General features: G+C 34.7%; 2 protein-coding genes across 2 annotated transcripts; both read right to left on the reverse strand.

Annotated features, from left to right (window-relative positions):
- Positions 1-1,705: 1,705 nt before the first annotated feature.
- On the reverse strand, positions 1,706-12,496 carry LOC128983023 (uncharacterized). Its single transcript, XM_054402145.1, has 10 exons — positions 12,370-12,496; positions 11,931-12,056; positions 11,560-11,695; positions 10,898-11,021; positions 10,577-10,698; positions 9,652-9,851; positions 9,200-9,328; positions 7,825-7,972; positions 2,744-2,836; positions 1,706-1,928 (listed from the first exon to the last, which is right to left on the reverse strand). The coding sequence occupies exons 2-10, from the start codon at positions 12,029-12,031 to the stop codon at positions 1,767-1,769; spliced, it is 1,215 nt and encodes a 404-aa protein (XP_054258120.1). The 5' UTR covers positions 12,032-12,056; positions 12,370-12,496; the 3' UTR covers positions 1,706-1,766.
- Positions 12,497-16,441: 3,945 nt separating this feature from the next.
- Positions 16,442-26,348, reverse strand: LOC128985083 (uncharacterized). Its single transcript, XM_054404493.1, has 7 exons — positions 26,265-26,348; positions 25,581-25,655; positions 23,628-24,915; positions 20,594-22,774; positions 19,687-19,798; positions 18,371-18,453; positions 16,442-17,739 (listed from the first exon to the last, which is right to left on the reverse strand). Exons 1-7 carry the CDS (start codon positions 26,346-26,348, stop codon positions 16,442-16,444), a joined length of 5,121 nt encoding a protein of 1,706 aa, XP_054260468.1.
- Between the last annotated feature and the right edge of the window lie 650 nt (positions 26,349-26,998).

The following is a 26,998-nucleotide window of genomic DNA, read 5'->3' on the forward strand; positions in this document are numbered from 1 at the left end:
GCTGATCTCATTTCATTTTCTCTCATATTTATCATGGGGGAGCTTTTCTTTGTTTTTGCCGACCCCAGAGGTGTCATGAGATTCGTGCTTCAGTGATGAATACCATCGGGGTCTATATGGTATCCTTCTGATTGCGAACGGTCTGGATTACGAGAACGTATGTTTTTGGGTTTGGTACCTGTGGGGGTCGTGATTGCGAACACATTCTACTATGTCCATGTTAAGCACGGTTCTCACCTGCACTTGAGAACAGTCGCTTGGCAAAATTGTTGTCTTTCTGCTTGAATAATACTGTACAATAAAGCTTTTATAGTACCAGGAAGAGCTAATTTTTAGAATAACTTAAGGTTGGCAATATTTAAAGCTGTCTTGAAATACAATTTAATTTGTTTTGAGAAGGGAAATACATTGTGTTAAAGCCATTGTACGTTCGCAACTTTTTAATAATAGTTATAATTTCCTTATCAATAAACTTAGCTATTTTTACTTTCTTACTCTGAACATAGTATATGGAGGAAGCATTGTTTTCACTACCATTTTCAAGTTTGAATTTTGGGTGGATATATCCGTTTTAAGACCCCTTTAACCCAAAAGTGAGCGTGTCAGTAAGTATGTGTACAGAGCTACATACCTTAGTGGTTAGATTTTGATGAAATTTTGTATTTGGGTAGTAATCCTATAGAATCTCCAGGGCTTGTTTCATTTTTTAAAAATGTGATTTAAATTTACTTGTAAACTAATCTATTTAAATTTGAATTATAACTGGATCCTTACCTAGTGATGATAAAAACACTGGTTCTCTTATCCTCTTACTCAATACTTGGGTCATGGGAGGGATAAAAAATGTTGTCAGATTGTTACTATACCTCAACAGGAAATCAGCAGTAAAAAAATCAACAGAGACCCAGGGTTTGCCTGCCCGTGTGCTATGTGCCTTCTGCAAAAGAGTGGCAATAAAAAAAAATAAAAAAAACATGCGGGCGGGCTTCAGGCTAAGACGTCAGAGCTTTTAAACCAATAAGATTTTCCTCCCTTGTTTATTTGGAAATTTTACAGATGCTGGTGGAACATTACATCCTTAAAATGAACTAAAAGACAGTACGAAAATTATCACTTGAAATTGTGGAGGCTTATTACAAAAGATCATATGACTCAAATTCATAGAATGAACTCGAACTGGTTTTCTGTTGCACGAATGTCGTAATGTAAACAAATGTATGTCAAGAGTTACTGTAAACATTGTGAATTTTATTTTGTTCGCTGTGGCTATGGATTAGTAATACTGTATTTATACGTTAAAGATCCAGTTCTAAACTTTTAACATCCACAGGCCTTAGGGGATTGTATGTATTGTATAAATATGCCTATGTGTTTCTCGGCTCATAATATACCTTTGTGTAAAGTGAAGCTTCATAGAATGAAGTACGAATTTTGTTACTACTTTAGGATACAAACGTATGCACTGAGTGTGTAATAGACTCTCTTGGACCTCCAGAAGCTGTAGTTGTCAAACATGAAAAGAAAACACAATCTTGCATGATAAACAATCTCTATGGTAATAATCTCTCATGAAAGAACTTGATCAAAGAATTCATACCATCTAATTACAGTTGTAAAAAGATAATGATCAAAATCAAAAGGTGCAGTGGTCTTACCACAAACCATATTTAAATTGAGTTTAGGTTTTTGAGAACTTCCCAAATAATTATATACAAACAAGTTGGATTTAATTTTCAACATAGGCAACTTACTGCCACAGAGACATATTACGTTGCAGTGGCAAAGCCTACTCGTTGGTTTCCCCAGTCAAACTGAGTGTAGTATTTACGCATGAAAATGTCTCCTAGAATGATGAGGTCGGAACCTGAGTTGCCCATGATACCGTTGAAACATTCAGACTTCACCATGCCATCTTCCACCACGGTAATCTGCAGGGGAAAATATTAAGTCCTTTACTTCATGGTGGAAGGAAAAACATTGGTGTGCTATTCCCGTCAAGGTCATCTGGCTAAAGACGTTAGAGTGTTTAAAAAAAAACATACTATGGGAAGAGTTTCTCATGTAACTTTTTAAAAGTAAGATGAACATTTTAACTGGTCTGTCAGTCAGTATTCTGTAAGCCTACTCTGTTAAAACCTTTATTAAAACAGTATTGAGCTTAATATTTTTATTTATTGTCAATTAAAAGTTTAGCTCCTAAAAGTATTAATTTTTTTCTTAAAGACAAGTTAAAAAGGTAATTTAAATTATTTAATGATATTGAAATATAGTTCACATTATCATTAACTAGTCTTTTCTAACTAGTGAAATAATGTTTGCAATCTGGGTGACGTCAGCTAATGACGGGAATAGCACACCTATGTTTTTTCATTCCACCATCCATTTACTTAGCAAGATGATAACAGATATAAACATGTATGTCATCTTATAACTAGCAACACTTATTCCATAGCGTTATATTTGCATACGCATCAACATAATACATAAGAGAGACCACATGGATCATAAACATAAACAAATGACGTTTTTTTCCCGAATCCTATACTAATAGCATTGGTTTAGACAGTTCCATATAAACAATGTTAAACAATGTTTACTTTCGGGCGAAAAACGTCATTTGTCTATGTTTATGATCCATACCGGGTCTTTTCTAGTATACGTGCGAGAGACACTCTTTGACTGTAGATATTTTTGATAGCGCTTAACCAGTGATAAACTTTTAGCACAGATATCTTGTACTTACTTTTCGTATATATTCTTTTGGTCCAAGGACTAATGGAGTTCCTCCAATCATGAGTGAGACTTCAGGTAATGAATCAATTGTATTGCAATCAACCTGGAAGTCCCTTAGACTGTTAAAACCTCAGAGCAAATACTGATGCTATGAAAAATTTAAAATTATTGAAATGTAGCTTCTATAAATTTATATTTTGTTACATGTAAAAGACACAGCCAGTATCAGTACAAAAATGGATGTATTCGTTTATATGAACGAATTATGAGCACTCGAAAGAGTGTTTCTGTAGCATTACACTGTTTTGGTTTAACATATCAACTTGGAAATCGCACCCAATACTAACAAGAACCAGTATTTCGAAAGTAGCGTAGCGAGTGGTTAATTTGTTTTATCTCTTTGGATAAGACACTACAGCTAGAAAATGTAGTCTGCTGTAGTCTCAGAAGTTAGTTGTATATGTAGTGTATAACTTTAGTTTTACCACGTACAATATACGTATAGCATTCGTGGCGTGATCCTGGCAGTGTAGTAGTTTGTTATATTTGACTGTGATTGGCAAATACCTTGGAAATTATAATATCGTTTGTATTTATCTTTGTTTTGAAATGCTACAGTTCCAATATTTTTACTTTTACGAAGTTAATAACGCAATATTTTATGGTTTAAAGTTGATAATAGGAAAGCTGCCCACTCCAGTACAATAAAAGCACATTTGCGTGCTTTGTCGCACTAAAAAGAAATAGTTATAAAGTGACAGCAAAGGCAGTTTGCACTCGTGTTATATTTTTCCAACAGTTAATATAAAGCATATAAATAATTAGTCTTTCAAACACTGCTCAACACGTTTTTAGGTTAGGTTAAATCATTGACTATATACCAAACAAATAGTTGTGGTATATAGTCAATGGTTAAATCCAAACATTGAACGAAATGGGAAACGCTGCACCAGCTGATTGTAGCGTAGTGAGCGTAGTATCTTTAAGTGTTGTGTAAACATATATATATCGAACAAAAAACCACTAAGTGGTAACACTTTCCCCGCCAAGTAAGCAATCCAAAAAAGATAATAAATCATTACTTTTTCCGCCAAAGAAAAACAATGTAATGTATGTAAGTTTGGCAACTTGGCGGCAGACTTTTGATTGTTTTTTTTCATTAAAGTTACGTTCGTGGATGATTTCACAAATCAACTTCCATAATTAATTAGTCCAACTATAATAATTTCGAGGTAATCAGTAAATATAAAACCATCACTATTATGATTTTATGAAATGTGGCACAAATAAGGTCAAATTTTGTAAAATAAGCTCTCACCTAGCAATGTACTAATGGGAGAGATACATGCTCAATGAAACTAGTTTTATGGTAAAAACTTTTTGACACACGTACCAAAATTACTATTTAACAAACCCCCTGGGCTTAAACTCAGTTTCAAATTTCATCAATGGTCATCTTGAAAAACATAAAATGTGTCGATGTTACATAAGTGTTCTGATAATTAAACCTGTATATCTAAAGACTAGTGTAAATTGAGCCCTTATTAGAGAAGTAAAAATGTAACCAAACAGATTAGGCTTGTTAGAAATAGCATAAGGCAAAACAAATATCGAAAAACTCATTTATCCTAAATTTACATGGTATCACTTTTTAATTGCTTGTTTAACATACGTAGAGTGATTTTCCCGATTGTTCTATTTGTTTTAGTGTATCAAAACATAAAACAAACCTTAGTACTATAGGTCGGCCGCTTAGAAAACGACCTCCTCCAGCATTGGTTTAGCATTAGCGCGCAGGTCGTTTTCTAAGCGGCCGAACTATAGTACTAAGTTTCAAGTTCCTAGGTTTCATATGTTTTGATAAGTAGTATTAAACTGTTAAAAATGACGAGCTGCTGTACCATCGGTACACTGCAGTTTTCAATGGAAAGTATCGGGAATATCACTGCTCTAAGTAGTTTTATATAGTAAGTAGTTCAAATCATTCGGTATACCTGAAAAAATACTTTAAAAGTTTTAAAATAATTTTTCAGCTGTTCCTATGAATTTCTCCAACATCTATATAATTAATACGCTATATGAAACTTTGTCGGTTGAACTCCTCCGCCATTTCTTAACCGATTTTATCCATTGACGTCTCATTGGAAAGAGCGTGTCGCGTAGATTTGCAAACTGGCCTTACATTTTTGAAAAAGTCCCTTGGGCTCTGCCCCAGTGGCTTTGAAAGTTCCCATGTTATCCTTATGAAGAACATAATTGTTTACATTTTGATCAGCTGTTTAATTGAATTGCTGTTATTTATTTTTCAATTCAATGAAACCCATCAATTTATTTACTACTAGCTGTAACCCGCGGGCTTTGCCCCGTTTAACTTCTTAATTTTCAAGATTATCTCGTTCGCATGGCTCAATCACGTCCTGGTTGAAGTTTGTTCGCTACGCTCACTCCCCTTTAGGTTGGAGCTCGTTCGCTACGCTCACTCACCTTTAGGTTGGAGCTCGTTCGCTACGCTCACTCACCTTTAGGTTGAAGCTCGTTCGCTGCGCTCACTTGCCTTCAGGTTAGCTCGTTCGCTACGCTAACTCGCCTCCAGGTTGAAGTTCGTTCGCTACGCTCACTCACCTTTTGGTTGCAAATTAGCTGTTGTCATAAATGTAAAAGAAATAATAGTGCTGCACCCTGTTGGTAATCCTTGTAACTTTAATGCTATTGAACATCATAGAACAGAACCAACTTGTTTAATTGAAACAGCTGTTAAGATTCAATAATTCCATTTCTCATAAGGTTAACATGGGAAACCCCAGAGCCACTGGGGCGGAGCCCGAAAGGATTTTTGAAATAAGAATATGCCTATATGTTAATCGTGAATGTGAGCTATCATCATGCCAAATTTCAGCCCAATCCGACCAGTATTTTTCGCGTTCACTTGTCACAAACATACATCCATACATCCAAACTTTCTCATTTATAATATTAGTAGGATTTGAGTTTGTGTAAACATAACATCCAAGACGGATTTTGTTAGTATGGTTGTACAGTATCTTAAGTTTGTGTATTTATTTATCGTTGTTTTGTGTACCTATCGTTTGTTTATTTGTTTTTTTTTCTTTTATATGCCTCCGACGTGACGACAACGAAACATAGACAGGAGGCGTAATCGTGATAACGACCGCAGCTCACAGAACAGTGGCGAGTATTAGGCTTAACTCATCACAGTCAGCACCTGACCCTGGACAATCTCAACTATTAGGTTACAAATGCCCCCTAACACTACCCCAAAACGACTTTTCGTTCTCAATTGGCCCTCTATAAATGACCTGTGTTGCCTGTACAGCGAGGCATTTTGAGAAGGGGAAAACCGGCCCGAATTTATCGATAACGAAGATAAACATAGTCTGAGTTACACACCGGTAATCTTTGAGTTGACTCTTTTAAATTCGTTGTAAATATGACTGTTATTCGTTTTGAAATATCTTCTGTAATACTTTGCAATTGCTCGAATTCGAGCAAAATGTACACTAGTTTCAATTAATTGAGATTTAATCGCAGCTGGTCCTTCTATTGTTTTGATTTTAATCCCATGTTATTTAAATGGGCAAAAATCGTTCTTTGAGGGCTTGCCAAGGGTTTATGGGTCAACGCACCGACTTGAGACCCTCAAAAGGCACATCTACACGTTAAGGGCTTTCAAACAACATAAAAAAATTAAAATTGAGCCAGTGGTTTGGGCTGTAGGTCCGTCAACATTCAAGGAGAAGGAAGAGGAGAAGGAGAACACGGAAAATTTGTGAATTTTCAAACTAGTTTTTCTTGGCTCAAACACAACCGTTTTTTAATTTCCTTTTTTTTATTTTGTTGAGAATGAGTGCCCCTATCCAGTAGATGAATAATTATTTTAATAGCTTTTGTTTCTTCAGAGCTATAGACGAGTAAAAAAGAAAAGAAAAAAGCCGCTTTGTCACGTCGTATATACAGTTGTCGCAGCTAGTCTGGGCGCGCGGCCGCGCTAGTGTGCGGGGTGTAGAGGGGAGTGTTTATTGCTCATTTCCAAAAACATCTGGCCCACACGGCTGTCTGGGGTTGTTCAGCGAGCGCCTCACTGCTGTCTTCATGGCTTTGGCGTGGGGGACGGTTAGTAGTACACAAGGGTCCGTGCGCCTAGACTAGCTGCGACAACTGTAGTGTACACTGCAGCAGGGTGTGTACCGCTGGGGGACTTGGCGGGGCGGAACGCTGCCACGTTCCTTAATTTTGATTAAATTCTTAAATTTCATTCATACTTATGATAATCTCATAAGTGTATGATTATGTATTTAAAATAAGTAAGTTATGATTTTTTATTTTATTTTCAAACGTGTAATTTTGGTAGTTTGCTGAATGTGAATATAATCCTTGTTTGTAAAGTGTATTAATTTTACAGAATTTCATATTAGCATTGTGTTTTAAGTTTTGTGAGCTGGACTTTGGCCAAATGGCAAAGATGTAGATTAATAACATTTTATGAATATCTGTGTTTTTGTAAAAGGGTTTAATTAATTAAGAACGAGTCGTTTTACATTTGTATTATATCTATTACTTCTAAACTTATATATGTGTTCAATTCTCTTTTAATACTGGGGCCCCAAAAATAATTAATTCCTTTGGTAAATACGTGATTGATTCATTGATTATTTATATATTTACTGTGTTTTAAAGGATTATAAATTAGACTAAATAGTGATATAAAATTTAGTAACTCATACAATGGTGTCAGTTCAATCAGTTCCTGAGTATTCTCACAATTGCCAAGCGAGTATACTGAGCAAATTCACGTTGAGTTGTCATTTTCTATTTTTTCATATTTAAAGTAAAAACAAAACCCCACAAGTTTACAGTTGCCAACCTATTTCCAAGCGTACACGGATTACGTGCATAATAAAAGCACGCTGTTTTGTGTCGTTTGGTTGAAGTAATGGTGTGCGACAAAGTAAAAAGTGTCCGACAAAGTAAAAAGTGTGTGGCAAAGTAAGTAAATGCAAAAATCTGAGTGTTATAGTGAATATATTGTACTGGCATTATTAAATATTCATAGGTATTCTACGTAACACTTACCCTGAAAAAATGAGGAATTATTTTCTCAGCACCGATAGCTTTGTTTATTACCTCGACAACATGATCAGGGAAAAGGACACATGTTGTTCCTGAGTCAGCAATAGCGGGGTAAGGCTGAGAAAGTACTTCTTCTCCTTCAAATAGTATACTGAAAAGAAAACAACAAATTTACCATGTAAAACATTTTAAATCAAAACATTAACAAAAACGTAAAAAAATGACAATAGCAATGTGTGTATTTTCAGTACATATACAGGGTTAGTAAAAAGTGTGGAGACCCCCTGTTATTTTTTTAACGGCCCATACTAGAAAAACTAAACTCGGCACACCATTATGGCATGTTATGAAGTACTTTTTGGGCATAACGGCCACTTGGTGTTCATCCCCAAAATGGGGGATTTTGGGGGAAACTAAAAGATTTCAAATACAAAGACCCATCGAGTGACCCCTCATTTTGAAGGTCCTGGTAAAGGAAACCAACAACGCAAACTAGAGGTCTCTATCTCAGTTCAGTACAAAATGGCAGCCAATTGAAATTCTCATAAGTTCCCAAACCCAAAATGGGGGATTTTGGGGGAAACTCAAAGATTTTGAATGATAAGGCCCATCGAGTGAATAGTCCTGGTAAAGGAAACCAACAACGCAAACTATCGGTCTCTATCTTAACACAGTAAAATATGGCATCCAATTGAATATAAAATTGCAAGTTATTTCCGATTTCTAACGATTTCAATCAGCTTCCATTTTTTACTGGATTGTGATAGAAACCTCTAGTTTGCGCTGTTAGTTTTCTTTTACCAGGACCTTCAAAATGAGGGGTCACTTGATGGGGCTTATCATTTAAAACTTTTGAGTTTCCCCCAAAATCCCCCATTTTGGGTTTGGTAAGCAAGTGGCTATTAGGCTTTAAAGTACTTCATAACATGCCGAAAAGGTGTGTAGAGTTTAGTTTTCCTAGTGTGAGCCGCTACAAAATTTACAGGGGGTCTCCAGACTTGGAAAGCTGCAAGTTAAATTCAAATTCTGAGAATTTCAATTGGCTGCAATTTTTTACTGAACTGAGATAGAGACCTCTAGTTTGCGTTGATGGTTTTCTTTTACCAGGATCTTCAAAATGAGGGGTCACTCGATGGGTCTTTGTATTTGAAATGTTTTAGTTTCCCCCAAAATCCCCCATTTTGGGGATGTACACCAAGTGACGGTTATGCCCAAAAAGTACTTCATAACATGCCATAAAGGTGTGCCGAGTTTAGTTTTTCTAGAATGGGCCGTTAAAAAAATAACAGGGGGTCTCCACACTTTTTACTAACCCTGTATATATGTGCCAGTAAAATATTTCGGATCATTCATAGTTAAAGTATACAGTATGAGGTACCTGTCGATGTTGAACGCCCACTTGTCTGGCTGAGTTAGTGGAGCGAACGTGAAGTCTCCAATGAAGTGGTCCGGGTCTACGCCTCCCAGGACCAATTCTGAACGTCCATCCCAACCTTCAGTTTCCTTCCTTTAGTTTGATGTTGCAAAACACATGTAAGCAATTTAAATAACACAATAACTAAACATTGTGCCATAAAACATTGAAACTTGCTATGTATTATTAAATAAGAAATACAGGGTGCGGCAAAAAAAAACAATCTATTTTCTTCAAAGCATTGTTCAGCAACAGGTCTATTACTATCCTATTAATAGATTGTTTCAATTAACTCAATTTTTGAATAATGTTTTATAATTATTTGAGGTGATATTTAGTATGGTATTAGTGTTATTTAGTGCATGTGTAGTATGGCAATTTTTCATCTATTCCCTCTAATTGCTGGGATTACTTACTTATTTAAATAAAAGGAAAACACACTTTGGTTCACTGCTCCTTGCTTAACCATGTTGAGGAAAGGTGGGTCCCCTGGCACTTTAGAACCCTTCTGACTGCATCGGAGTCCGAATATACCGTCGCTTTTCGTATTGAACTTCAGCCCTTTAACTTCAGTAGCTTCTGCGAACAGCTGTCCAGTCACTGACTTTCCTTGCACCTGCAAGTAGTTTATTTTGGAAACCTTACATTGTATTTCATGAAAAATATCATACTTGTATATGATTAGGATTACAAATAGGAAATACTTTAGTGTCATAATAGCATTTCCGGTATTTTTACTAAGTACGAGGATTAAAGACTAGTTGGCCTACTACAGTGAATAGCACGAACTAGCTTGTTAGTCGACAAGAGTTTAAACCTTATTATGAGTTAAATTTAATTATTTAGGGGGTGTCATACGTATGTATGTATGTATTTGCAAATTATTAGCTTTTGATCAGCCATATTATAAAACTGGGCGATGACCATATCACGAAAAGTATATAAAAAACTGAATACTATTTCTAATAGTTTATAATAGAAAAATAATGGTTATAATGTTTTTAGAAGATGATAAAAAATATTTCAAACAATTTTCACTAAATGAAAATTACTGTAACATTTTAAAAAAATTTTTGAAACCCATAGATAAGGCAACACAACGTAAGAGTATATACCCTAAAATGTGAGCTTCTATTACGGCCAGCTATTACAAGTCAACACCAATTTTGTGTTAAGTCCACAATTATATAGTGAACAAACTATGTACTTTATATGTTCGTGATTAATAAACGATTAAATTTATTTTGTAAATAGTTAATGTGGAATGTGCTTTAATTTGGTCATAAATCACACATTTCACTAGTATTCTTTTAAGATAATTTAGTTTTTTTAAATAATTACCTCCATAACATCTTCTGATATAAAGCCCAATGTGTGTGTGCCATCTAAATAACGTATTGACCAAGGTTGTCCATTTTCGCGGTACGTGAGGCTCATGCTACTGTCGTATTTATTATGGGTATCTGAAATAAGATACAAAAATGTCAGTAAATTTAAAATAATAATTGTTTACTCCTCTGCACGATCTCTGACCTTAATCTTGTGAAAGGAGCTGTTATATGTACTTTGTACGTTGTAATACGCTGTAGCATTATACTGTAGTTTATTTGACGATATGTGTAAAAGATGTTTAAAACTTAGATTATAATGGGTATATCTTACCACAAAATGATGCACTGCCTGTGCATTGCACCGACGGGACCCAAAGGTCACCAGATCCTGTGTCAAAGTCGACTAAGAAAGTCTGACCAGGAGTGCCAATCGAGATCGGTCCGTAGTAATAAATCTGCAACAGAGCTAGTATAAGAGGCTGTAAAACATAAGGCTACTTTAAATTACAAGTTAGTTGTCAATTGAGTTTCATAAGTGGCAATAATTATGATATATTAAATAACGAAGGCTGAAGAAACTACTTCGTGGAAGACAAGAAGTTTATAAACAAAATTTAGTAATTATTGAGGCATTAGGATGTTTACTTACAATAGGTGATTATAGAAAATAGTGGCAAATCACACAGTGGTGGCTTTATTTATGACATCTTCCACAATTTTAGCTTTATTTTACAATAAAACCGGTCGTTCAATATTTTTAAATTTAAACTTATCCCGTGAAGATATTCCATTTTATGCCCTTGTGTTTGACCTTTTCCGCAACAAAAGTAATCCTTTTTTGTTTGAACACCGGAGCAATTACCAATTAATTATTAACAGCCAATACATATAATATGACATTGAACAGATACTAATTACTAAAAGATTGTCCTCTAAAGTATTTTGCTGTTCAGAGTATAGCAGTTGAATCCTTCAGGTGGCCGTTGTACGTACATCCTTGTCATTTCCTAAGTAGACACCAAGGCTTCTGGAGAGGGCACTTCGATCGGCGATGCACGTCTTGACGTCCTTTAAACATTTAACGCGTTTTTGTAGCTGGACCTTGATGACCGTGGGTATAGATTTTATCCTAGAGGAAAGAGAAATGAATCAATTTCAAAACAACAGTTATTGTAAGATCAATATTTTTTAGCATACGCAAAAATATATTTTTCACATTTGTGTTAATCCTTTACGTACATTGAATAAAGCAATAAGGCTACGGACGTAAAAGATGTAAATGTAGAAACAATAAACAAATAGTTAAAATGTATTTTTTACAGTTAGTATTGGTCATGATGAGTAAATGGTTAACATGTACAAACTTTGCAAGATGGACGTTGGCGGTTTCTTCTGCAATCACCACAACACAAGATAGTCCCAATACTAAGGCAAAGGAGCCGGTGTAGGCCCAGCAGAGAAACATAGCTTTGCACCCAACCCGGTCCAAACTATAGTTAAAATAAACACTGTATAAGTATAACAGTATTGTTGACGTGCTTGATTGATACATACACAATAACGTTAAGATGAGACTAGATTTAAAATATAAATAAAACATTAAAAAAGGTTTTAATTGAGATAATTTGTGTAAGAACCATAGTTTCTTCCAAAAATTAACAATTTTGCATAGGAAATAATGTGAACATATACATGTCATAAGGCATTATGAGTTTCTAATTACAATTAAAGTAAAAATCTTAAATATACATTTTAAAAGCTTCAAATTCTAATCGACTTAGTGGGATACATAATATAAGTTACCTGTACTAAAGCCCCTTCAGTATAAAATAAATCACTCCACCAACAAAACTAAATTTAACGTATCATGAAGTTCATGTTATAATATGTAATGTAAAAACCAACACGAGCGTTCAGTTTTATATCTGTACTACAGTGATATGATGGAATGACAATGCTATTAAATTAGTTCATTATCATTGTAATTATAAGTTAATTAGTAGCGACCTTCACAAAGCTGTAAAATTATACTCCTCTGTGTTGCTTGACAGGATTACGATTAAAAACTTGTCACTTGTTTAGTAGCCTATAGAGATATTTTGAAATATGTACTTAGTATATCTGATACATTTTATTATTGACATTTTAGCGAGTTCCTCCCAAGAGAGGGAGCCATTACCGTAGGTGACACAGAAAGATGTAGAAAGGGGACCAATTTGCATTATATTTTGATGTCTCCTGAGACCAAACACACAATTCGTTAAAATTGTTACGTATGTTTTACATGTCCATGAACAAGATAACTAAAGTAGTTTGGATCCGATTTTGATGCAATTTAGCATCAACGCGTAGGGCTGGATATACTTGTAAATGAGTTAACAAACCAGCAAGATCGGGTCCTAAGATATTTTTTGAAACTGCCCTAAATTAGATTTTCCCAAATGTTTATCCATAAAACATAAAAATGAATAATAACCATCGTGTAGATCTTGAAAAACAATAATGCAGTGTATCAAAGCGTTGTTGTATGACTTAAGGTTACGGAGGATACCACCCTCCCAAAAAAGTACATTTAAAATTGCTATGCTATTAATATAGTGAACAAGTTAGCTATTATCTTAAACTATGGTGCAGTATGATAAACTTGTGTTGGCCTTGATGTAAAATAGGTACGTAACTAGTATGAAGGTTCGAACCTTTAAATAGTTTAATCATTTTAAAAGACTTGAAAGCACTAACGTTCAGTTGGTTCCCAGAAAGCTTTTAATTTTCAAACGACTACAAGTTGTTTATTACATCGTGAAAACTCCATCACTTAACTTGATAGGCTATAGGGTGGAAATCGCCATTCATTTAAAATTACCTTTGCTGTTTTAGGTGACGATTCAGTTCATTGCCTTATTAAAATCTCCTCAAAAATTTAAAATGCTGTATTCAAAACCACTGAGCTTGTTTTAGCTAATCTTGTAACTCTAATATGGGATTCGAAATAAAATGCACTATTCACACGTACCGCTTCTCCAAAAAGGGATATTTTAAAATCTAACTATGATCTCATATATTTTTTCCCTAGCTAAATAATTCGTTTAGTTAAAAGGGATGATATTGTTAAAAAGCTTCGCGATATAACGTTACAATAAGTCTCAATCAAGCACTAATTCGGAAAGGAGAAGTTACATAACCAAAAGTGAAATGACCAAAGTTTATGGAAAAAACATGTTTATTATGTGTTATTATGTGTTACGTTCAGAAAGTGCCTATTTTAGATTACGTAACAACTTAAATCAAATAAAGTAATTTTGTTAATTATGATTAACCGATTAATTGTTAATATTGATTAATCTTTACTCAATAAAAAGATAAAAGTCAATTGATAGTTTATTTAAACGTGGTTTAGAATGAACTATTATGATGTAAACAAAGAAATATATCAGATTATAACAATCAATAAAACATATGATTTTATGTACAGATGACACATAGTAGTTTGTACACATAGTACTTATAACAAATTGTTTCCCAAGCTTAATTTAGAGGAAGTGAAAACGATCAGCTGATTTTCTCTTGCTTTAAATATACCATCCCTTGTCCTCCATCAGCTATCATTTGCCCCCCTCTACGCGTTAGTGTTTGTTTATAGTAATTACGCAACTATTGCGTAAAGATAGTGTTAACGACACGAGTAGAAAATTTTAGGTACGAGCCTTGGCGAGTGCCTTTAAAACTTTTACGAGTGTCGTTAACTTTATTAACCTACAACAACCGTTTTTAAAGTATCTTAAAAAAATGGCCGTAGGTAATAAATTAATAGTACCGGGGGACCGAGCCATGGCTCGGTATAGTTGATTTCGATTGTAAAAGCAATATAAAGGCAACTTAAGTGTTGCTAAAGCAATATCTTTAGGCCAGCTGTGTTTTATTATTATCAGGTTAACCACAATATGACTTTAACTTATCCACGGATTTCACAATATCAAGTCTTATTTACAACTAATTTCGGACTTAATTATTTAACTTCAAGTGGAATTTCCATTTATTATGATGGAAAATTTAACCTGACAATCCACAACAAATTATTTTATTTTACAGTCAATGGAAAAAACCTCATATAGAGGAACTTCAATTATTACTATTGAGCAAAGATTATACTGAAAATTAATCAATATATAAGGGAAAATATCCCCTATATAGATAAATTAGTGTAATCTTTGCTCAATAGTGACATGATGTTTCCCCCTTTGTACTGTAAATTGTAGTATATTGTGGTTGGCTTATTATAAACACAATATGTTACAAGTCTTTTGTTTTTCTTTTTACTTATTATTTTGTTCAACCAACATAACTACTTAGCAGCCCATGTGGCAAATGTTAAATTTGTATATTGTTATATTGAGTTGTATAGTGAAATGCGAATTTGCCTTAGATGTTGGTGGTCGTCAATTACGTTTTTAGGCTAGAAATAAATTATTTCCAACATTTAAAGGCTGTTGTCAAAGCCGTTTTCAAGTACTTTGTGAAATTATACATACAAGCAAATAAGACAAATAATAAGACATTTATTAGACATTCAACAAAATTACAAAATTTTTCAATAAACAGTTGTATATGATTCACATTGATAAACAAGCAACATTAAATTGAGCTAACATCACAAAAAACCATGTAATGTTTAAAATCTAAAATTGGGCTAGGCTTGAAGACTCTATTTTAATATTTAAAAATTCATCCAATGTATAAAATGGGTTCAATTGTAACCAATTATACAATCTATTTAGTGCTTTTTTAAGCAAACTCTGAAAAGTCAATGGTAACTTGTTGAAAAATGTTACACCTAAATTAACATGATAATTCATTGATTTACTTAACCTAAACCTTTGTTGATCTAATTTATTCCTAAATCTGATTACATGATCATGTATTTTTTCTCTGACAGAAAACATATTTAAATTAATTTTGACAAACATCAATACCTCTAAAATATACAAGTTAGTGTACAATAGTCAGGGTCCCCGATGAGACAAAAAGTGGCCTGGAGCGGGCTAACCTTTCTGAGTCCGGCAAAACTCTAACAGCTTTTTTTTGTTTGATTAAATTTTTTTTAATTCCAACTCCGTTACTCCAGATTATCCACCAGATAACACTTTCATAAAAAGCAAAATATGCCATTTTCAAGTATTTACTGGAAACATGTCTTTTTAGATTTATTAACAAATGTACAACTCTGGGCAATTTATTATTTACAAAATTAATATGGTCAGACTATGACCGCTTACAGTCTACTTTTATACCAAGTAATGTTACAAAATTTTCATTATAGTGAACAAATTGATGGTATTCATGATTCTTTTTCAAGATCACCAATATTCTAAGTGTTTTTTAGAATTTAAAAACATTCCATTTACTGTAAACCATTCTTCAGCATCTTTAAAAACAGAATTGGCAACATTTTCCATACAATCTAAATCTCTATGGCTAACAAGTAAAGAGGTGTCATCAGCATAAATTGTTGACTTACAATTTAAATTGAAACTAATGTCATTAATTAAAATTAAAAACAAATGTGGCCCATAACCGAACCCTGCGGTACCCCGACCTTTGACCTTGCTGTTTTTGATCTGCAAGCAAACATTGCTCACATAAGAATATAAGATTATTATATAAAAATGAAATATTCCAAAATATTTCAATACATTTAAAGTATCCCTAAAGAGCAGAGCAAGTAAAGAACTTGCCTGCATCTGATACAGTACAATGCATACCTTCAATAAAACTAACTATCAAAGAAAATGTTTACAACAAAACAAATAAAAAATAGTTCAAGAAAAATAGAATTTCATAATATAACAAAAGTCTTTTCTCAAATGCACGAACCACATCAATTAAAAACTTCGGTCCACACTACGTTGCGTGTGCGACCACCTGTTTCTGGCGGTACCACCACTTTCAATGCACTTCTACGCTTTACCCTTGAAAATGCAACGTATAGCATGCCATGCATGAATACAGGCGTTTGTAGCACGACGCCGACATATTTAAATGTTTGCCCTTGCGATTTATGTATTGTCATCGCAAAGGCTGGCCGAATAGGGAATTGGTGTCTTTGTAGTGAACACCCTAGCTGAGACTTGCATGAATCAAGGGTGATTCTCGGTATGTGCACGTCTCGGCCAGAGTGTTCACCAGTGATGATCTTGGCTTTTATTATGTTAGGACAGAGTGCTGTAACTATCAGTCTAGTGCCATTGCACAGACCCTCTGAGACGTCAAGGTTACGAAGGAGCATGATAATGGTATTACTTTTTAGTCTGAGCTGGTGTGGTGGTAGGTCTGAAATCTCGATAGAGTTTAGGAATTCTGGGGGGAACTTTAAGGCACCTTCTGGTTCATCTTTAATTGAATCGTAACTTTTATAAATGGTCTCGGTTCCAGGAATTAAATTGATAACGGTGTTGTTAATTGTGTCGACGTCCTTGTTTAGGGGTGCAAGAATTGCTTGATCCTTCATGTCCTCAAAGTTTCCGTCGGAGAGACATTCTCCATAGATCTCGTTAACAATGTCATTAGTATTAGTGATGATGTCATTAGGGAGTTCAATTTCACTATCAGCGTTGGTATCAAGCTCTCCATTTCCAAGTTTCAGTAGGTACCTAGCAAAGCACTCCTCTTCCGCATCAACTCTCATATTTTGTTCCAGAGAGAAAACCCTGAAGTACCTCCAGAGAACACTTTTCTTGATGGAAAGGTCTAGAAGTTCGGTACGATTTGCCCTTGGCTGGACCGGTAGACACTGTCGAAAATCTCCTCCTAAAATCATTATTTTCCCGCCAAATGGGGAGTTCCTGTCACCTAGATCACGAAGGAGCTCGTCCATGCAGTCAAGACCGTATTTAGGAAGCATTGGTGCTTCATCCATCATGAACATGTTGACTGCTTCCAATTCCTTGAATTTTGAAGATCCACGTTTGATTGATGATTTTGAATCATTAGTCAAAGGAACTTTAAGACCAAATGTCTTGTGGGTTGTGCGTCCTTCTGGCAGAAGTATGGATGCAATGCCTGTAAATGCCATGCATTTAACAATGATGTTTCGACTTCGGCAGAGGTGGTACAAGGTATTGTAGACAAATGTTTTCCCTGTACCTCCAGGTCCATCAAGGAAGAAACATTTTGGTCCTGAAAACAAATCAATTCATGTGTACTATCACAACATTATGTTTTGTTACAGTCAGTATTTTAAAACTGGTGACATTGTTTGAATAGTATAAAGAAAGATAGTATACAAAATTGAAGCTAAAAAATGAATTAAATCAGATGACATTGATTAAAAACAAAAATGTACAATTTACAGTTAACTTCATTATTATCCTAGCTTATATTATCCAAGTCTGCGGGTTTCTAAAAGCTGATGCAGTAGGATTCTGTTTTTTTTTGTTCTTTTTTTGCAACAAATAATATGTGTAAACCATATGTTTTATTTCAAAACTGAAACTGTATTTTGATAACTAACTATGTCATTTACTTGTAAATAAAAAAAGGCTTGACCATTATTTAAATAGTTTCAAAACATACTGTTCTAAATATTGAAGTAACCTCCCTATTATTCAAGGTTATTAGTAACCTACACGATTACTAGAAAAATACCCGGTATGGATCATAAACATCAACAAATGACGTTTTTGGCCCGAAAATAAACATTATTTAACATTGGTTAAATGGAATTGCTAAAACATATGTTCAATGCTATTAGTGGTATCCTAGGTATTCTCGCACCTGAATTTCTCAGTTTATTAACAGTGTACTGTACCTGAACTCTCATCATCAAGTGTTTGGATGACAGCATCAACAAATTCCTTCTGTTTATCATTGAGGTTGTTGTAGAGGCGATGGCTAGTGATGTGGGCCGGGTAAATACCCAGTGGGTAGGTAAATATAAATTGGGTTTTTACCCGGGTATTTACCCCAGGCCCGGGTAAATACCCAAAAACTGGGTATTTATAATTTTTATTAAAGTTAGAGAAGATTTAGATGTTTTTTTTCAATTATTACCTTGCAAGGATAGTAAAATGATGATAAAATGTGTTAAACAAAATTTCATATGGTCACTACTGGCATTTTACTTCTGGTTATAATCGGCATAAATACCCTGGTCGCATGGTTGCTGCACTGGTCCTGACTACTTATGATTTTTTAATTTCTATGATGGATAAATGAATTTATTTGATTGAAAGTGAAAAAAAATAATTTGCAAAGTACCTAATAATTATTATTTAGAAAGACAGGAAAATTTAACCTAGTCAAACAACTTAACCTAGCCTATGTGTAAACAACTTAAGAAAAATAATTTTAAAATTCAATCTGTAAGATGGCAGGATTTAATATTTTTGTTCTAAATCTTTTGTTGGTATCAATGGTGTCAAAATTAAAAAAAAACTAATTTCATAAACTTGTGATAAAAAACATTGGAATCTATAGCACAATAAATCTTTCAAAATTATATTAGGTTCGACCTACGTTTTTTAGTAGGTTTATCCAAATATATTATTGTTTCCAACCAAGCGGTAACACAGAAAAGTTTAATTAAGCCTACTTAAAAGTATTCTATCATTCTGCCTGGATGTCAAATAGGCCTTAGGTCTGTCTAGCCTTCCAAACCATTTATACAATAAAAATGTTGCATCATAAGTACCCAACAATTCCTGGATATTTATAAATTAAAATAATTTTGTTTATGTTATTTAATTGGTTATAAATTTATGAAATTATAAAAATTGAAATAGCCACAGCCTTTTTTAATACATACTATTTTTTAGTGAGTTAAATTTAACTGATGTTACTCGATTTAAGACACAAAACCCCATGCTTATTTAGAAACTTTATGTATTATTAAAAAAAAAGTGCTAAATCATTAAGCGAGCAAAGCTTCAAGTTACTGTAAAAGGTGTTATTGACTATCCTAATTTATCATGTAACAATAACATATTTAGGGGTAAATATAAATGAATTTCAATTGATTTTATAAATACCCAAAATACCCGGGTATTTATGGATTTTGGGTATTTACCCGGGTAAATACCCAGGGTATTTACCCCGAGTTTTAAATACCTGGGTATTTTACATCACTAGCGATGGCCAATTTCATGAGATTGCCCTACGTTAAAAACCTCCTCATTCATCTCGAAGTCGTTAATATCATCCATTCCATAGTTCTCTACCCAAAAACGGAAGTTGCGTCCTAAAATAAGCACGTTTAAGTGTTAAAAATTTCTAAAAAGTGTCATTAAAGTTTTTGGAACACATCACAAATAACGATAAGTTAATAAAGCTGAAAGAATTTGGGTAAATAATTGGGAGTAATTATAGGTGATCAATCACCACCCAAAGGCTCAAAATGTTTGTTATTAAGACAATTTATTTTGCTGGAAGATCCGCAATTATGTATGTTTCAAGGTCGATATCTCCCAAATTAAAGTACTGTTTACAACAATGGTTAGAATAATGTGTGTCATGAATGTATTATTCATGAGTGAATAATATGATTAAATGGGGTTTATGCTCTCTTATTTAAAACACACACTAATTTCCAACCCTTTTTTTTTATATTAAATTAACATATTTTAGGTTAGTTTTTAAAGACTGTTATAAAAATATCTGCAAAGGTTTGATTCTGAAATCATCTGTTTTTTATAAATTTGTGATTAATAAATAATAGTAAGGACTGTATTAGACCATCTTTGTTAATTATTTTGAAATGACTTTTAAAGACATTAAAATAATTGAATATTGATATGGTATTATGTATGATATGTTGAAGGAATTCACTAAAGATTGATATTTAACTTTGGTAGACCAATAGACAACATTCATCGACCATTGGCATGGCTAACCTACTCGCTGTCAGTTTAAGAGAAAGATATTATCATTTAAAATAAAATATAAATAAATATATTACAAATTTTGAAGGGGTATACACCCAAAATAAACTTAATTTAAGTTTTGTAATAAGTAATATTTATAAGTTGATTATTACCTTCTGTAGCTTCAGTATTTAGCTTGTAAGCTATGATTCTATATGCTCTGTTGTAAGCATCTTCTAGAGGGGTTCCAGAAATCTCTGCTTCTCTAAGAAAATCTTCTGCCAACTCGTCCTTAAACATATCCCAGAGACGTTTAGGGTTTTCTGGTGATCCGAGAATCAAGATTTGACAAAAGAGTGTCCTCATGACACTCGGCATCTTTGACAAAGCGGATTCCCGCAGCCCATCAATCCATTGCTGGTCATCATATGTAAGGCCTTTTGCCAGGCATGCTTGTTTATAAGTGGAATAGGCAGTCCCATTTACAAATTTAAGGTCTTCAAAACTTTTGGCATCTTTGGTATGAAAGAGGAGCATTCTCAAGTGATAAAGTTCAGGTTGGGCCACCAAGTTCACGGTGTGGATCCTTCCAATAGTTTTTGAGCTTCGCTGTCGTACCACCCATTCACTTGTTTTGCCTAACCATTTGTACTTTTCTGGCATCTGCCAGTAGAAGTAGTAGGTTACTTCATTCCCATTCTCTTCTTCTATGTGAAGTTTAGAGTTGTGTTTAAAGTACGCCTCTAAGGTGGACCCTTTCAGGCCAGTGTCCGCTACATCTTCTTGTGTCTGTTCCATGTTTCCCACACGGTACTGACCTTCTAGATGGATGTCCAAACGTTGCACCGAATGGCTTTTCCTTTGGATTTCATTTCCAGCCAGCCTCCAACATGCTTCAGGGGGCGAAATATAACGTGCCTCAACAAATGTTTCTGCTTCATTATACATTATTCGGGCCACATTTTCAACAATTTTTACATTTGTGCAGTCATGCCCTTTATAAATGTATTTATAGAGGTACTTAACGGCTCTAACACTACCAACATACTCGATATTTATGTGACACATGTATTTCTTCAGTAAATAGCCATTGTATGGAGCAACATGTCTATTGTCCCGTGTAACTTTTTGTCCATCACTGTTTTTGCGGTACACCGCATGGACGTGAGAAAATTCTGGGTTATTTGGATCCAGTTGTGGGTCATACCGTCTCTTATAATTCGGTTTTTTGTTGTCAACAATTGACGTAAACTCTTGATGAGCTTTGGGGAATCCAAAGCGGCATTTAGCTGATCCACCCTTATTCTCCATACATGATGCAGACTGATTAAGTTCGCCACATGGATTGTGAATCATCCATTTGAGGACCAACTCCCTTAGAACTGGGTCATCATTAGGAATTTCTGCCGAAATGAAAGTGTCTACTTCCTCTGGAGACCGGAGTTTGTCTTCATTTGCCATGATGACAAGAAGATGTAGGTGGGGTAATCCTCGTTTTTGAAATTCTATAGTGTAAACAAAAGCAGAAGACTTCCCAAAAATCTGTTTCTTACTGATATCTTCAACTATGCTGTCAAATTTCAATTTGGCTACCCTAGCCACAATGTCAGGTCTTTCTTGGGCGAACTGTTGTAGTTTAGAACCATCAGAGAGCTCAATACATGCAGCTTCTTTTAGTTCTGGCCATGTTGGACTGCACGTTATTGTGATAAAAAAGTCTGGAGAGCCAAACCTTCGGACAATTGCCATAGCGTCTTCAAAGTGTTCAGTGAAATATCTCGTTGATCCGGGAAAAGATGATGGTAAAATCAGTTTTTCAGCAACTGTAGCATTTTTCTTTTCAGCCAATTCATTTAGAAAATGTGTTACTCCTGCATACCGATCAGCTTGAAGTTTCTTTTGGTTATATTTGATCCACTGAATACGATCACGTTCAACACGGATGTATGTGTCCACGACGTACTGTTGAAACAGTCTACCACCAAAGTGGAGAGCATTAAATCCAATCGACCTTAGATCTAATCCCTCTAGCAATGGTTCAGGAGGAAGAGCCTTGGCTTGTTCTGGACGAAAGGCTAACCTGTATTGAGCCAACTCCATCCTCGTCATGTGTGCACGGCTTGCATAAGGCGTTTTAAGAGGAAGCCCTACAGTAAACCCAAAAGTTCCTTTTGGGTAGAGGAGAGGGTAGGTGAATGGTTCTACTCGGCTGTCAATGTTCTTGAGCGTTATTAACTGTTTTCCTCGCTCCTTAATAACCATCTCATTTTCCGGGATGCTTTGGTCTGCATTTAATGTAATTACAGCAGCAACTTCATTATAAGTTGGTGAGTTGAATCGCCTGGGATCATCACCTAAAAGTAAACATCATAAATTAATGATATGAAAAACAAAAAATCTTAACTTTAATCATTATTTAGTTCTAAGAGAAAAATGACACAAAATGTAGGTACATTCCATATTTTTCTCATACATAACTTTACTTTTGAAACATACCCGTATAGTCTTGCTAAAGTTTAAAGATTATTCATTTATAAAAATAAAAAAAGACTGAATTAATTGTAGAGTGTTCATTTAATCCAGTAAATGAATAATAGTATTTGACGACTCTTCAAAAATACAAATGTACTAAAATCCTCTTTTCAATAAAGTTGTTTTGATGAAATTATTAATTATAAAAACCTCATTCAGAAAAATGTCAAGTTTATAAATTGCGTTACGCTTAATAACAAAGTTTGGTATGTCCCAAAATTAATGCCGCACTCTTAATTGTTCAAAGCTACTTTATTAATGATCGTAGACAAATTAAACTGGTGCCATCTGAAAGAGCAGAGATTACCAAGTTTTGTTTTTATTATTTTAACAGTCTGTTGTAGTCATTCTTACATGTAATATAGAATAGCTACGGAGAAGAGAAGAGAAAGGAAATAAAAATGGCTACGGCTTGTTTGCTTATGCTTATGTGGAATTTTTCAGAGTTTAGTACTGAGATTGCAACAAAACGTTTAGTTGTGGCGCCCTTTAATTAAATTTCCCTTCAGAGTCATCACATTTATGGAGGAGTAACACGAGACATCTTACTTGATAAGTTTGCATAAGTTTTTATGTTTAGTTACTGTTTATTTTGTATTTCTGATTTTATATTTTTTTAGCAACTACAAATAACATACAAAATAATTGTGATTAGAGAAAACAGTATTATTTTACCTGCACGTTCAGCAAACAGGAGGTGGACATGGGGTGGTTGGACACCAAGAGCTGCAGCACGTTGATTGTTTTCCTCAACTATCTCTCTCATCATCATAAAAGCCTGTGAAAATGGGTTTTGACTTCTCATGACCTCCTCTAAAATCTGTATTAGTTCTTGATTGATGCCTTGATTCATTGGTTCATTCATACGTTCTGCAACGGCTGTTTCCGGGTCAATGAAGTACATTTGGCCATATCTAGGTCTTTCCAAATCACCCTCACTGTTGCTGACTGGCTGAGCCGCCAAATTTAACTTGTGATACACTTGTCCACCAGCAGTAAATGTATAAATACCTTTACTATTGAAAGTCCTGTCATCAGCAACATTGAATGAAGAAAAAGCAAAACAGGCAGAAATATTTCGAATTTTATCGTGGAACTGTTTGGCTAGTCTGTGTTGTTTTGTGTACAGCAATGCCAATTCATTGGGAAACTCTGGCGCAGCTTGCTCAATGCGACCATGAAGGCAACAGTCACCAAACGAATTAGGGTGAATTCTGTTCTGCACTCTCTCTTTCAAAAAATGAACAGCACCACAATGAACACATGCAATGTCATACATTCCCAAATTGCTGTACTCTACGAGACTTGAGGCAGCGGCTTTATAGGTTGGAAGTCGACTACGCTGAGAATTCTGTCGAATTTCAGCTGTACGACGACGCTGTTCTAGAAGGCGTTGAGCACGCTCGTCAGCCACTTCAGCATCCCTGCGGTTGGCATCTATTTGCCTCTGTTCTTCAAGACGTCGAACACGCTCGTCTTCGTTCTCGGAGGCTCTGCGTATAGCGGCTGCTTGCCGCAGTTCTTCCAGACGTCGAACACGCTCGTCTTCGTCCTCGGCGGCTCTGCGGATAGCGGCTGCTTGCCGCAGTTCTTTCAGACGTCGAACACGCTCGTCTTCGTCTTCGGCGGCTCTGCGGATAGCGGCTGCTTGCCGCAGTTCTTTCAGGCGTCGTGCTTGCTTGTCCTCCTCCTCGGCAGCCCTGCGGTTGACATCTCTTTGCCGCTGTTCTTCGAGGCGTCGTGCTCGTTTGTCCTCCTCCTCGGCAGCCCTGCGGTTGGCGTCTCTTTGTCGCTGTTCCTCAAGGCGAATGGCACGAACCTGGCTGTCTTCTGATATTCTTATTTGCTCAAAATAATTTACCCTTTCTTCCACCATAGACTGACATATTTGAGCACTTACATCTGAAATTATCTCCAGAGCCCTTATCTTCGCACATCTAATGGGTTTATTGAAAGTCACCAGCTGTACAAATAAAAAATCTGTATTAAGGTTGTGTTAATTTGTAATACTGCAACATTTGTAATCCTAGTCTACTGAGAGTAAAAATTTAAGTATCACCTGGCCAATTTTAGAATATATTCCTATCTACACTTGGTGCGTTATATCTTACTCGGCATACTCCAATACCAGAATCAGAATAACTTATCGTTATGGAAAATAATAATAAATGTATAACAATTTCAACAAACAATAACAGTAGGTCTATTTGTTTACTAGCAACAGTATAGATTCATGAAACTATATAAGTATCCTCTTCTCCTATTCACCACCATTAATGGTTACTTTGGGCAAACGTTATCTTTTCTATTGCGGTCTTTTTTTGTTTGAATTAACCACAAAAAGAACGAATCAACTTTTTAAAATTATTTACTAGTACCGTTAGCAATGCGGTTCAGGTATAGTTACTCATACTCACATTTTCATCTGATTGATCATTTAACACGCGCACTCCGTTTGTGACCTGAAATTTAAATACTTATTTGACTTTTATGCTTGTTGAAAAGGTAATTTTCTTTGTACCTAAGTATTATTAATTTATCACAAAATAATATTTATAAACAAAATAAATTAATTGTTTTGAATAATTTTACATTAATAATACGGTTCAGATGATAATAAAAACTCACATTTTGTTCAGATTGAACTTCAACAGACCCCTCAGGTCCTTCAGTTTCAGGAACAGGTTCAGGTTCTTTTGCAGCCTGAAATTAAAAAAAAGTTTTATCAAAGAAAGTAAATTTAAGCTCCTTTCAAAAGGTCGTAAAAAATGGTAACTAACCACATAGCCTACCTCTACCTCCACATGCTACTTACTTACATTCCGTGTCCGGAAATCAGACTTTGATTTTCCAGAAATTAGCTATACCAATATGGCTTTGTCATTCGCTTGTAAAAGATCATCTAATGTGCAAGACTGGTCTAGTCGTGGACATCAGTAGATGGCTGGGATCCTGAACAACACCACACGCACACAAGACGTTTTCTTTGTCTTGTGAGAGACCCATTTCTGCATTGTAACTATTTCAATGTTAGTGATGTTTACAAAAGTGTAAAAAACTCACATCTTCTTCTAGTTGGGACTCTATAACGTATAGGCAAAACGGGTGTCCATTAGCTTTGTAATTAAATAAATAAGAATGTTATCATGAAAATTGTCATCTAACTTTTTAACGTACCTCACACAATGAGCTATAGAGAAATATAAAATAAGTAACTTCCAATTTCTGTATTCGTGGTGTAAGCTAGTAATGACATACCACACACATTTAATGTATGTAATTAAATTAATAAAGGTATATTTTTTAACTTACCTGGTCTTCATCAGCTTTTTTGTGACTTTTACAGAAATTCCCCAACCTTTTCAAACTTTTATTTGGTGGTCGTCCTCTTTTCATGATTTCAGATTTTTTGTTGAGTACATTTCCATCTAGTAACGAATTTCTTGAGGCAAGATGTTTACAAACAAAATTCTATTGTTGATACTTTAATCAGAAACATGTGACTTTTAACCACATGTGCAAAATGCATAATTTTTATTTCAGTATTAGTTTTGCCATAATGCATAATGACATAATACAATCCAATCGGATTGAGTCGACTCTAGATTTTAAACTAAGTTGAGTTGGCCACAATAAGAATAGTGATATAGTCTAAATGTATATAATACACTTTTTACCGTTCTAGAGTTACTGAAGTATGCGCTATAACCAAACAGTGAGACACAAATAATGAGAAACAACCCCTAAAATAATGGAGACAAATTGTAAACAAAACACGACATCTACAGAAAATCGGACAGAACTAACAATAAAATTGGCTTCAGCTGTTCCTACTATCCAAATGTCGCAGACGCTTTCTACACTCCACACTGCTAGCTACAAACAATGCATCGAGTAATCTTCAGTATAATCTTTGCTTAATAGTAACAACTGATGTTTTTCCCTTTTGTACTGTATTTGTAATTTGCTAGTATACTGTGGTTAGTTGGCTTATTATGAACACATGCTACAACTTCAAGTCTTTTGTTTACCTTTTCCTTGTTATT

This window comes from Macrosteles quadrilineatus, unplaced genomic scaffold, assembly GCF_028750875.1.
Source record: "Macrosteles quadrilineatus isolate MER2022 unplaced genomic scaffold, UCM_ALF_1.0 Scaffold_1__1_contigs__length_201487025, whole genome shotgun sequence".
NCBI classification, from domain to species: Eukaryota; Metazoa; Arthropoda; class Insecta; order Hemiptera; family Cicadellidae; genus Macrosteles; species Macrosteles quadrilineatus.

What these genes read in the sequence shown, in the direction of transcription:
- LOC128983023 (XM_054402145.1), bottom strand. Translation starts at nt 12,031, where the DNA reads ATGTTTCTCTGCTGGGCCTACACCGGCTCCTTTGCCTTAGTATTGGGA. An exon ending in GCCAACGTCCATCTTGCAAA is followed by an intron (nt 11,696 to 11,930) that starts GTTTGTACATGT and finishes TCTTTCCTCTAG; the next exon opens with GATAAAATCTATACCCACGG. An exon ending in TTTTCCTTTTATTTAAATAA is followed by an intron (nt 9,329 to 9,651) that starts GTAAGTAATCCC and finishes ATCAAACTAAAG; the next exon opens with GAAGGAAACTGAAGGTTGGG.
- LOC128985083 (XM_054404493.1), bottom strand. Translation starts at nt 26,348, where the DNA reads ATGAAAAGAGGACGACCACCAAATAAAAGTTTGAAAAGGTTGGGGAAT. An exon ending in AAATACTGAAGCTACAGAAG is followed by an intron (nt 19,799 to 20,593) that starts GTAATAATCAAC and finishes TGCTTATTTTAG; the next exon opens with GACGCAACTTCCGTTTTTGG. An exon ending in ACTTGATGATGAGAGTTCAG is followed by an intron (nt 17,740 to 18,370) that starts GTACAGTACACT and finishes ATTTGTTTTCAG; the next exon opens with GACCAAAATGTTTCTTCCTT.